We start from the raw sequence: 13721 nt of genomic DNA on the forward strand, positions 1-13721 counted from the left end.
TATTGATTTTAGCGGGGAACCTCTCTATCTCCTGGATCTGAATGCCTGTTTCCCTTCCCATGTTAGGGAAGTTCTCAGCTATGATTTGTTCAAATACATATTCTGGACCTCTGTCCCTTTCGGCGCCCTCAGGAACCCCAATTAAATGTAGATTTTTCCTTCTGAGGCTGTCATTTATTTCCCTTAACCTCTCCTCATGATCTTTTGTTTTTCTCTTTTTTCCTCAGTTTCCTTCCTTGCCATCAACTTGTCTTCTGTGTCACCTGCTCTTTTTTCTACCTCATTAACCCTCATTGTTAGGACCTCTAGTTTGGATTGCATCTCATTTAATTGATTTTTTAATTTCTGCCTGATTAGATCTAAATTCTAGAGTCATGAAGTCTCTTGAATCCTTTATGCTTTTTTCTAGAGCCACCAGTAGCTTTATAATTGTGCTTCTGATTTGGCTTTCTGACATTGAATTGTACTCCAAATTTTGTAACTCTGTGGGAGAGAGGTCTGTTTCTGATTCTTTCTTTTGAGGTGAGTTTTTCCTTCTAGTCATTTTGCTCAGTGAAGAGTGGCCAAAAACAAGTTGTACTTGATAGCAGCGCAAACTCTTCTCACTGTTGCATTGCAGCTGTTCTCTCTTAAATCTCAGGCTGAATTCGTTGGTTTTCAGGATGATTTGAAAGTTATCTAGGTAATTTGATGAGGACAGGTGACTCTGGGACCCTACTCCTCCGCCATCTTGCCCCCTCCCCCCCAAAGATTATTTCTGATGAGAGAGCCAAACTATCTCAATGGACCCAGCTGAAGACCATATGGTAAGGATAGGCAATGAAATGTTTATCAGCTCACCATGAACTTAGGGAAAAGCTCTGTGATAGTAACAAGATAATAGAAGAAAATAAGCAGAAATATATACATCTACCAGTAGCAGGCAAAAAACCTGTTAAGAGTTTTTCCTTTCTGAAAACACAATGTCGAAACAGATTTCAATTGCTGTTGATTTTCCTCACACGTCATTAAGGAAAAGAGAATGCCCTGAATCAGTTCCTAAGGTTTTAGGCTCATACCCTTCTGTAACTCTATCAGTATCAGAATGCAGGGGTGGAATGAGAAAATTAATTTAATACTTACTCCATGAGTGCTTATGTAAACACCTACATTTGCGACATAGGAGATACAGCGATGAATTATAGCATGATTAACATAATAAAGAGTGATTTCAACTCCGTTGATGTGCTTAAAGTCATCAGCACAGGAGTGTCCCAAACCTAGGAGGATAAGAGAAGGAAGAGGTTCCACTGAACCAGGAACCAGGATCATATTATTAACCAGAATGGTGCCAGGAGCTGCCACATTGATAAAAATCAAAGAAAGATGGTGCCAGCACCTAGTGATGATTGCGAAGGGAAACAACAGAGAATTATGCATTGGGGCTGTTAATAGATCCACACGACAATAAAGATGACTGTGTTAAGGTACTGGACCACTCTTACAATAAATGTGATGCAATGAAACTTAAAAAAAAATAAGACTCCAAAGTCCACTGTGATATTCACTTGGGTTTGTTTTTAAAAGTGGCTCTGCTGCATAGTACAAAGAACAATGGACCAGGAAGTCTGATCCAAAATCTGATCTTCTTCAAATTGACTTGAACTTTGGAGTACACAAATTCCCTCTGGGGCCTCGTTTCCTCATGTATAAAACGAAGACCTGAGCCCAGGGTATTAATCATGTCCTTTTTATTCTGTATTTTTGTTTTTTTCACATCTTGAGGTCTTGCCAATTCTGGAAGGAATGCCCTTCCCAGGGCTGACTAATTCTCAAGAGACAGCAAACAACTCTTCTTGAAGCTCTCCTTTCTTATGCAGATCAACCAATCCAGAGCCATAACCCCAATGGCCTCCTTGGCCACTCCCGGTCAAGCTGATGTTCCCCAAGGCCAGGTACTGAACCAGAGCTGGCCCCTATTCACCCTGGGGCCAGGTACCAAGTGACCAGAGATAGCCCCTACACTCCCACAATCCAGTGAAATTACTCAAACTAGTCAAGCCTACACTTGCTCCCTGCCTCCTTCATTCGTAAACTACAATAAGGGCTCTTGTCTACACTTTGCTGTCACTTCCCCTGCCTCTTGACTAATCCTATTGCTTCTTCACAGGGCTGCCTTTGGTGCAGTACACACCTCCTCTTTGGATCTGTGAGTATAACAAGCTATCTTTCCCAGGGCAGTTTTCTCCTGTTTCTCCAGTTTTCTCCAACAGACCTAAGGACATCTTGCAAAATACCAAAAGCTTTACTGAATTCCCTCTCAGATTGAGTAGGCCTCTGCCATACACAATCAGGAAAGCACTATTTGCAAAGGTATACAATAAACTCTAAGTGCTTTCCTTAAATGTAATGTCACACCAAAAAAGTAAACTGAAACCATCCACTCTGACCTAGAAATGGCCTTCGATTGATTGTGAGGCGCTATTCTATTAACAGTTTTCAAAGACAGTTACCAACCACTGGAGGTTCAAGAAAAAGAATTTTCCTGAAAAAAGTAAAATGCTGTGCTAAGAGCAAAACAATGCTTATAACTGTTAAAGGGACCATCTCAGTGGAAGTACACAAAATATCCCAGCAAGGTTGATCATTAGGGTAATTTTCATTTAATTTCCAAATTCTTCTCAACTAATATTTAAGGACCAACAATATGCGTGTTACGCAAGTGTGCAGCACTCTAATCCCAAATTGAGGTGGAGAGAAAGGAAAATAAAGTTTTTGGTTTAAGGAGCTGATGAAAGGAGGAAACTCAAAATTGCCCAGTATTTTCAATCTTTTATATTTGCTCTATCCCCTGAAATGACTATACTTCTGTAAGAAGTGCAGAGATGTACCCAATTTCAACAAGTGGCTAGGAGCACTGGGGAATGGGCTATGTCCACGAAGGAGGAAAGATAAGGTAAAAATAGACACTCAAAGGCTCGGTGCCTATTGCAAAACCCCTGGGTTTTATGCTGCGAGTGCTAGTAAAGAATAAATGGGAAAGCCACAGAGGAGTGACCCTAGAATGGAAATGGGAGCTGCCAAGACTCAGATTGACTTGCTTCTCATGATGATGCTTTTTGATATCCATAGGCAACTTGAGAAGCAGCCAATTATTTCTGGAGAAATCAACTCATTCTCATTTTAACAATAAAGTGTTACTGATTACATAGTTATCTTACTCACAGATTTCATCAGAGGAAATATTTAGCTGGGTAAATTCAGCTAACTGAGAAGAGCCAAAACACCTAACTGGCTTATTTTAACTACAGGGAAACCTCTCAAACCTCTCTGATATTTCTCATAATTGGGGTTTTTAGTTTTATCAAACTATAAAATTTAAGTTAAAATATATCAGATATGGCAAAAAAATATATTTATTTAATTTATTAATATAAATTAGGGGCATCTTGGTGGCTCAGTCAGTTAAATGTCTGCCTTCTGCTCAGGTCATGATCCTGGAGTCCTGGGATTGAGCCCCAGGCCCTGAATCCTGAATTGAGCTCCCTGCTCAGCGGGGAGCCTGCTTCTTCCTCTCCTCTGTCCCTCCCCTCTGCCCTACTAGTGCACTCTCTCTCTCTTCATATAAATGAAATCTAAAAAACAAAAAAAGAGGAATATAAATCAAAAGGCATGCAATTTGTTTCTGTTATTAAAATTTTTTCCCCCAATTCTTCGTAGGGCATTGGAGCTCTGGTTTTGATCAGCGTCATGAAACATTTCTTTCTACTCTCAAGGAGGATACCTTCTCTAGGAGTACTTCTTTTACTAGTTCTTCCATTAATCATATGAAAAGGAGAAAGGGGAAGGGGGAGGAGGAAGAAGGGGAATACTTGCATAGCATTTTCTGTGGACTGGATGCTAATATTAACCCTATTTTCCAGATGAGGGAACTTAGGTACAAACAGGTTAAGAAACTTGGCCAAAATCATACAACTATTTGAGTTAAATTCCCTTAGGGTCTCCTATAACCTTAGGGTCCCTTATTTCTGTATCATTCAGTAGTTGCTGATTGGATGGATGGATGGATGGATGAATAAGTGAACCAAAAACCAATGAGGGAAGTCAGCTGAAGCATGGTGACTATAAAGGCAGGAGTATTTTTCACTGAAAGCTATAGCATGGATTCACCATGAATTTCATTTAAGAGATCACTAAAATTTTATTCTTCTAAAGGCATTTCTGTGAATCTTGTCATAAAACAAACAGCTCTAACATTTTTTGAGCAAACTAAAATGGTAATTCTTAGATACACAATAGAAACCACCTTTTGCAATTCGAGATAAGAGGTAAATTTTGTTCCAAAAGAGCTCAAGAAGTTAAAATTCAATTTGTTTGTTAAGGAAGATTTGCTGAAAGCTAATTAGCTCTTAATGAAAACAAGCTTCTGGTTACTACTGTTCTCCCTAAGAGCAACGGTTTGGTGCAACCTACTGTAAAATTGAGAGAGAAAAGGGCAGAGCTCAGAGGAATTAACACATCCCTTCTGATAGTAAAATTGGAACAACATGGGAAACAATTTACCTTTCTGTTATAAACCCAAGAAACTAGATTTACCAGGGCAGTGGTGCTTTAAAAAAAAAAAAAAAAAAAAAAAAAATCCTGGTCAGATACAATGCAGATTTGATCATGCTCTTGTCCCTTATTTGAAGGAACAATAAATTCTCAATTGTACTCTAAGTTTTTGAAGACTTCTTTACCACTAAGAATCCTACAAAATAAGAAAAAACAATGAAACAATGTTGCACTTGGCATAGAATGATTTAATGTTCCAGTGGTTATTATTTGGTACTCTAAACTCTTAATGCAGATGACCCTAGAACAACACTGGTTTGAACTGCTTGGGTCTACTTATACAAGGATTTTTAAAAAAATAAATATAGTACAATACTATAAATGTCATCTCTTCTCCTTACAACCTTCTTAACATTTTCTTTTCTCTAGCTTACTTTATGTATGTATATAATACATATAACATACAAAATATGTGTTGATCGAAAATTTATGTTATCAATAAGACCTCCAGTCAATACTAGGCTTCTAGTACTTAAGTTTTAGGGGAGTCAAAAGTTATGCAGAGTTTTGACCATGCCTCTAACTCCTACATTGTTAAGGGTCAATTATATATGCAAGCTACACTGACTATATTTCAAAGAACATGATGCAGATGAAGCTAAGAAGTTAGATTTATAATAAATGATTTATTTTATATTACTAGAAATCTGTATATGAAAATTAAGGCATTCTACTCTTGATATACACTTAAGATCAGCATTTTGCCTAAAAGTCACTGCTACCAGGTGACGGGACAACCTCCTAGGTTAATGAGTTACCATTCTAAGACACAGGTCAAAGTAAAGTATAGGTAACACTCTTCTTAGGGCTAGAGCTAACTTTGTTTTAGTTACAGTAAGCAACTAAATATAATACATTCACAAAAACTGACATGTTAGACCATAGAATCAAATAAAAATTAGCAAAAACAAAAATATTATCTAATCACAAAGCAATAAAACTAGAAATTAGTAACAAAGAGGCAATATTCACCTACACAATGGCAAATTTCAAACACAGATACACATTAATGTGGTAAAGGTTTGGCACAAATAGATATTCTCATACACTGCTGGTGGAGAATAAGCTGGCACAACCTAGATTGGGGGCATTGAACAACATTTTTCAAAATACAAATGTTAGACTAGTAGTTCCCAAGCTTGTCTGCATACTGTAATTACTTGGAGAGGGTTAACATTACTATGCCTGTGTCTAGCCCTGGAGATTTTTATTAAGTTTGCCTGGGATGTGGCCAGTCTTTAGATTTTTTTAAAGGATTCCCCTGATGACACTAATGTACAGATAAATTTGGAAATCACTGGTTTATGTACCCTTTGATTAAGTAATTCTACTTTTCATTACTTATTCTACACATATATATTCACACATGCAATGAATGGCCTATGTCATTAATCATAGCTTTGTTTTATGATATCAGAAGTTTAGAAAAACATAAATGTTCACCAAAATGGAACTTGTTAAATAAATATGGAGTATTTATAAAATGCAATTCTTATGTATCTGTTAAAAAGAAGTACAGATGGTATGTGAATTATATCCCAATAAGCTGTTGTATGTATTTTTAAAAAGAAGTGCAGAATGGTGCATTCAGCATACTACCAACTCTATGAAAAACCACACACACACACACAGGTAAGAGTGGCTTTCACCTTGAGTGAAAATATGCCTTTCTCTGTATACTCTTTCAAATACTGAAATCTGTAATATGTTATTCATTAACTCCTAAAAAATATTTTTTTCTTTTTTTTTAAGATTTATTTGAGAGGAGAGCATGCAAGTCAGCACACATGCATGTAGGGGAAGGGGAAGAATAGAGACAATCTTCTCACTCTCATAACCCTGAGATCATGACCTGAGCTGAAACCAAGAGTCACACTTAGCCAACTGAGCTACCCAGGCACCTCTTAAAAAATAAATTTTAAAAGTTAAAATGAAATATAAAATCAATCTGGTCATATCCTTCTCCAAGCAAACAGAATCTATATAAGCAAACAGAATCTGTATAAGCTAACATTCAAAGGGGCATGAGAGAACATTTTGGTGTGATGAAAATTCTCTATCTTGATAGAGGTGGTGGTTGCACAATTATACACACTTCTCAAAACTCAGAAAACTGTATACCTAAAATGAATAAGTTGTAGCCTATGTAAATTATTCCTCAATAAACCTGACTTTAAAAAAAAATTTTTAAAGCTTATATGACAACCAAACAATGCCAGTAGGAATGCAAATTGGTACAATGAATCTGGAAAATTCCTCAGCAATATCTACTCAATCTGGGCAAGCACAAGCTCTATGAGCTAGTACTTCTACTCCAGCATCGGTGCCCAAAAAAGACGTGTACAGATTCACCAAGGAACATTCAAAGGAAAACTTATTGCCAAACCATTCAAGACAGCAAAAAAATAGGAAAGTTGTTTAAAGTAAAATGGATTAGCAGACTATGGTTTATTTGCTCAATGGAAAGCCAAGTAGGAAGTGATTCAGTTTGAGGAGTGGCACTGCCAAGACCAAGGAACTGTTGGCAAAGAGCGTGAGCAGAAAAAAATACAAATGCCCCAACAATAAAATGAGTTAGTTAACCTCACTCATGATAAGAGAAATGTGAATTAAAATTACTCTGAAATAATCTATTTCATCATGCTGGAAAAATTCCAAAGTTTAATGACAAATTCTGATGGGAAAGCTGCAGGAAAACAGGCATCCTCAAACATGTCTCTTGGAGACGCAAGATGGTAAAATCCCTATGTTGGAAAATTTGGCCATATCTAAAAAAAAGTTTTCAAATGCATTCATCCTTTGTTTTTTTTTGTTTTGTTTTGTTTTGCTTTATTTATGATAGTCACACACACACAGAGAGAGAGAGAGAGAGAGGCAGAGACACAGGCAGAGGGAGAAGCAGGCTCCATGCACCGGGAGCCCGACGTAGGATTTGATCCTGGGTCTCCAGGATCGTGCCCTGGGCCAAAGGCAGGCGCCAAACCGCTGCGCCACCCAGGGATCCTCTGCATTTATCCTTTGAAACCTAAATCCATTTTTAGGAATTCATCCCATAAGATGTACAAGCATACATACAAGATGATACAGAAGATTATTCATTGTTTGCAATATCACAAGATTAGAACTCAAGTCTATCCACTGGACACTAATTAGATAAATTATAGTATATCCATACAATGGAAGATTCTGTAACTGTAAAACATAAGCTCTCTATATATTGCTACAGAAGCAAATGTTGGGGTTAAGTGAGAAAAACAAGGGTCAGGAAAACATACATAATATGCTACTTGGGCATAAAAGGGAGAACTGGAAAAAGTACATATTCACATTAGCTTATAGTAGGGCACTACATAAACAAAGGTAGTTAGCCATTTGTGATCATGGGGAAGTGAAGGAAAAATAGAATGGATAGAGGGAGGAATAAGACTTCTCAGTATCTATCTTTTGATATATCTGTATCTGTTTTATCTATCTATCTATATTTTTTCCTCCAAGGAAATCTATTGCCAATTCCAAAATGTTACACTGTTTTTTAAACTCCAGCTAGAGAAATAAATACAAACTCTGAGGTCTAATTACATATAACTTTTCCGTCTTCATCCCTCCTCCAAGGCGTGTGAGTAGACTTTGCAAGCTACTCATAGGTTGCTACAGCCTCTGGGCCTAGGACTTTCCCATTTAAAGTATGGGGTGGGGAGAGGTTGGGGAGACAGCAGTAGGCTTTTAATGCTTTGTTCTTGATCCCTGGAGCCTCTGTCAAGACTGTTTGCCTCTTTCATAGGAAAAGAAAACAAAGAGAACAGAAGAATGAATCCAGAAAGAGACCTTACATACAGCAGAGGTGCTTTTTAAATGGGTGCTGGAGAGTCAAAAGTAGTTTTAATTAACAAAATTATTTGGATATCTTTGCACTCAAATTTATCTTGCCCATTCAAACTGTTACACTGTATTATATAATTCAAAAATTATTTTTCTCATTTTAAAAACTATTCGCCTAAGTAGAAATCTTTGCATATATATATATATGGAGTTTTTCTCTACAAGAGATACTTTGAAGAAGAACTGAAGATTGAAGGTTGTGCACCTTTTAAAATTAAATATAGTAAATAAATATTAAAAGGTTCAACGTTATCAGTAGATAGTAAATGCAAAATGAAATCTCATTTTGGCAAAGATATTGCCAAAGGTATGAATAAATACTTATATAAAAAAATCTCCTAATAATTTTGACAAATAAAAAGACAAATTTCAGAAAAATATAGTGATACTATACGATTTTTTAAAAAATCAACAGCCAGAAAGCAAAGCCATTTATTTCTGTATATGCATATTGAATTTAAACAGCCAGAAAAGATTCAGAAGAGACACACACCAAAGCAACAGCAAGTATTACCCCTGGGACAGAGACCTGTGTATGGCAGTGTGGGAGGGAAATGAGGAAGCCTGGAGGACCACTTGATTTTACTGCTGGATTGTAATACACATACAATATATTCAGATGTGACTTGTCACACTAAAGCAAGGAAAAACATTTTTAAAAATTAGTTCATTGAAGAGCGCCTGGGTGGCTCAGTCAGTTAAGCGTCTGCCTTCAGTTCAGGTCATGATCCAGGGATCCTGCTTAACGGGGAACCTGCTTCTCCTCCTGCCCCTCCCCGTGCTCATGTTTTCCCTCTTTCTCTAATAAATAAAATATTTATAAAAAAATTAGTTTATTGAATTCTGCGTGTTAACATTAAAAAAGAATAAAGTGTCTCCCAAGTGTATTCATTTTTAAAATAAAAAGACTGTATATATAGGTCATCAATTTCACTAGGTTCTTCCCCTCAGTATGAGGCAATTCAGATGAATTTCATAGAGTTGGCAAGAAGAAGAAAGAGCCTAGAAAACATGAACATGACTGATCAAGAGTCAACATTAAAAAAGTAAATGCAATCTACCCAATCTAATGAGAGGATATCATCAGTATACAGTATTGGCATCTGGTATCAAAATTCCAGGAAAGAAGTAATTGTATGACTTTATATTTGACTTCTAATACAGATACATTCTTTAGAATGAAATATCTTCTGTAGGAAGAGAGAACAGTGCCATTGAGTGATGAGTGCAGAAAGCTCATTGGTCAAACTTTTAAAAGGCTAGAGAGACACAGGATTTAGAACTAGGAAGGGTAAATGGTCCCCAATTTCTTTTGCAACATGGCACAGAGAGTACAGGGTAGCATTTATATGTCACTCTCTAGAAATAAGTGAGGCCACTCACAGCAGAAGGCAATAGGCCTGGAATCTACAGCAGCCTCAGCACTACAGATGCCCCAAAGCCCAAGAGCACCTTGGCACCCCTGTACCTCAGTCATGGCATACCTCTGTGCCCTGGCCCAGCTAAATTCAGAGAGTATCTACAAACAGACTTTCCTGCTCCCTAGTAATACTGCTGGTGGCTCATCATTATGCAAGACCTTCTGTGGCAGAGCAGATGAAAAAACAAGGGGTTTGGGGCTGTGTGACTTAGTTCTTTCCTAAAGACCAACCACAGAAGTGCATTACACCTGCAGATGGTATCTGAACCCAAAGGTTCTCAGACATCACCTAACAACTAAAACTAGCTTTCTCCTAGGGCCTCCTCTTTGCCCCATCTGTAGACCTGGGGCTCTCTCTCTGACAAACTATCCTGCACCTGCCTGAAAGCAATTGCCAGCATCCTAGGAACTAGTTCTAAGATATTTGGGATCATCACACATAGTAACTTCAATAGAGGCCAAAGCTCTCCTCTGCTAAATGAAACTATGTCAACTTAACAAAATGGTAGAAAATAAGTCTATAGACATTACACAGATTTAATAAACTGCTCAGTACAATAGGAAGCACTAATTGACATTTCTTAAAGTACGTGTGTGAGGGTTTTTTTTTTCCTCTTTAAAGACTTTACCATTCTGAAGCAATCATGAGTCTCACAGTACAAAAAGTCCAGTAAGAGATACAAATAGAGACCCAAAATTGCATCAACATGAGATCGCACAAGTCACCAACCTTGACAAATGAACTGCTTCGGTAACTCAAACCTTGGTCTCCCAGGATCTCATCATCTTTAACATTTTTAGAATATATGAAACTCATTTTATAGATGAAAGACAAGAAAAAGAAACCTGGAGTTACACTACCTGGTAAAAGTTGGGTTGTGTTCAGTCATGGCAACTAGCAGCTTCAGAGCATATGCTGGTACTGGGTCAGGCTCCGTGAGGATGTGCTCATACCTGCAAGGATAAAGTGATTTTAAAAAATAACAGGTTTGTCACTGAACCTTTCCTCCAAACAACAGAAGAAATATGCCATATGGTCAAACATAAAGACACTGAAATAAATGTATAAGGTACAGGACCCACACAGGATGCTTCATGTCCTGAAACTTCAAAGAGCTTCACCCGACAATGGCAGTGAGGACACTGACCTGCCTCACAGAGGTCTGTTTTGGGGAAGATTCAATAAGACAATCCAGGAAAAGATGGGTATTGGGCTGCACGCATAGTAAGAGACCAATTAAAATTAGGCATTTGTGGCAGGGTCCCCAAGAGCACCCTCAAGTTCAGAGAGGTGCTCATGGTGGAGACTCAGGAGAGCTACCCCACCAGATACAGATGAATCATGAAGGAGGAGGGGTGGACAGGCTTCCTTAGGCTCTCTTCCACCCGAGCAAGGTCAGACAGAGCACAATCTTCTCCAGCAATGAAAATGCAGTGCATGCATGGGGTGTTTCTGCCTATGAGAGACTCAAGTGATCATGGTTTTTACTGGGGCTGGACACACCAGCAACCTCTAACAGGAATCAAAACCCCTCCCAGGAAGAAAGCAGGCATTCAGCATCAACCCTGCTGTCTACACAACAGCCCAGGTAGCCTGACCTCCCTTTAGCAGTTAAACGGAGTCTGGAAACACTCTGGGCACCAAGTTCTAAGATGCCAGCCTGCCAAGGGCCAGCTGATAGCCCAGGAAGCAGTCCTTTCTAAGGAGAGCAGTCTCAGGCCTGCTCCATGAACTCTTCTCTGCACAGTATTATTCTAATTAAAACTTAAAAATCTGAAACGAAAATCACTGGGGCCCCTGGGGGCTCAATTGGTTAAGCATCTGCCTTTGGCTCAGGTCAGCCGGCACCCGGCTCCCTGTTCCACAGGGAACCTGCTTCTTCCTCGCCCTCTGCCTCTCCCCCTGCTTGTGTGCTCGTGCTCACTCTCTCGCTCTCTCTCTCTCTAATAAATAAATAAAATCCTTTTTTTAAAAAAGAAAATTCCCAGAAAGAATAAAAATAAATAAATAAAAGTTCTTTATTATTAAAACTTTCCACAACACAGTTCAGACTGCACCCCCCATGTGATCTGTGAGGCAGACTATGTTGTAACCTGTTCAGGTTCAGCTATCCAGTACACAGCACCATGGAGGTGCTCAGGAAACAACTGTCAGGCAAAGGAATGAACAAACAGAGAAATGGACACACAAGCAGATAAACGAATTTGAGTTTATGACTCAACTCTAGAACAATCACCAACTAAAAAGGGAGTAAAATATCCCCCCAAACCCAAAATGTATATTTAAAAATCCATGACATGAAGCGGATGCTTTTCATCTTGAGAATAGGGCCCCAGGCTCTTACTCAGAGCCTACTTACTCCCATTTTGGAAATCATTCTATAACAAGCTTAATTATGCAGCCTCTAATCCCACAGCCATTAAAAAGGAGCCAAGTAAAGGGAGGAGAGGGACTATGACAGAAAGAGTGGGACTTGAAGGCATAAGAAAAAAAAAAAGAAGCAAACCCAAGAACTCCAAACAGAGAGAAGCCTGGGGAGCATTTAACAGAGCAGCAGCAGCTGTTCATACCTCAATGGGACCACAGGGCCCATTACACACCATAATGCTCAAAATGGGGGTAGTGAGTCAAGAAAATGTTAAATTGGGTAGAGTGCTCTGTTTAAGAAGGCAGGAAGCACCATATTTTACAAAGGTTTCTCATAAAACATTTTTAAATTTTAGCAATTAAGAGTTTTGCCTACTTATGACAAAGATAAAAGTCAAAATACCCATCATTCATATACAAGATCATAAATGTTAATGAGTCAAAGAGAATGTCATGTTAAAAAATACAATACAACCTAAGCCTAATTTTAGGAATGAAAAAAAATCAAATTTAGGAAAACAATACATTTTACCTTATGAATAAAAAAAAACAAGGAAACAACTTTAAAGGTAATAAAAATGTAGTCATAAAATTTTAACATCCAGTTTGAACTCTTTTTAAAAAATGAGCAACTCAGCATATCAGACAGATATCATTATTCCTTTCTATAAGAGTCTTGTAAAATAAAAAGCTCTCATATCCTAAGTTTGGGGCACCCAAGGCAATTTAGTGGTTTGCTAGAAAGACTCACAGAAAAGCTGTTACACTAACAATTAAGATTTGTTACAGTGAAAATCAGCATATATGAAAGGCACATAGGGCAGAGTCCAGGCAGGACTCGGAGCAAGCTGTCATTTGTCCTTTCCCAGCGGAGGTATGTGGACAGAGCTTACCCTCCAAGCAACACTGTGGACAACACAGGTAAATACTGCCAGCCAGGGAAGCTCCCTGGAGCACCGGTGTCCAGAGTTTCATTATGGGTAAGGCACATGGGCAGGAAGGGTCTGTGTGGAGCCTCCAGCCCCTCCAGAGGTCAAGCTGATATGTCATGGCCCAAGGCCCCCACCAAAATTCACATTGTTAGCATAAAGTATCTAGCATGGCTCAAGGCCCCATGTATACAGACTCTCTTAACAGGCAGGATATTCCAAAGGCTCAGAAGTTATCTCCCAGAAAAAGGTTAAGGGCCAGTCTCTTTGTAACAATGTAGGGCTTAAACATCCCACACTTGCTAAGTTAACTCTTCATGACACACATCCTGAGGCATTGAGTTGGATAGGAGAAAGATGCACTCTTCTGCTGCCTACCAGTATTCAGAAACTATCAGCCAGAGACTTTCTATTCAAGTGAGGATGGGAGGCTTCCAACAAGTCACACATACACACACACTCTAGATGCTGGGCACCCCTTGTCTCCATTCCCAGACTTAGCTAAATCACAGAGGAAAGGACCCCAAACCTA

General features: G+C 38.6%; 1 protein-coding gene across 6 annotated transcripts in view; it reads right to left on the bottom strand.

Moving 5' to 3' along the window:
• Positions 1-13721, bottom strand: part of ULK4 (unc-51 like kinase 4) — a 593349-nt gene that overhangs the window by 312785 nt on the left and 266843 nt on the right. For all 6 annotated transcript variants that reach the window (XM_049099948.1, XM_049099952.1, XM_049099949.1 and 3 more), the window contains one exon: positions 10754-10846. In XM_049099948.1, coding sequence (XP_048955905.1) covers positions 10754-10846 — 93 coding nt within the window. The remainder of the gene's footprint in view (positions 1-10753; positions 10847-13721) is intronic.

The sequence above is a fragment of the Canis lupus genome, chromosome 23 (genome assembly GCF_003254725.2).
Source record: "Canis lupus dingo isolate Sandy chromosome 23, ASM325472v2, whole genome shotgun sequence".
Taxonomy (NCBI): Eukaryota; Metazoa; Chordata; class Mammalia; order Carnivora; family Canidae; genus Canis; species Canis lupus.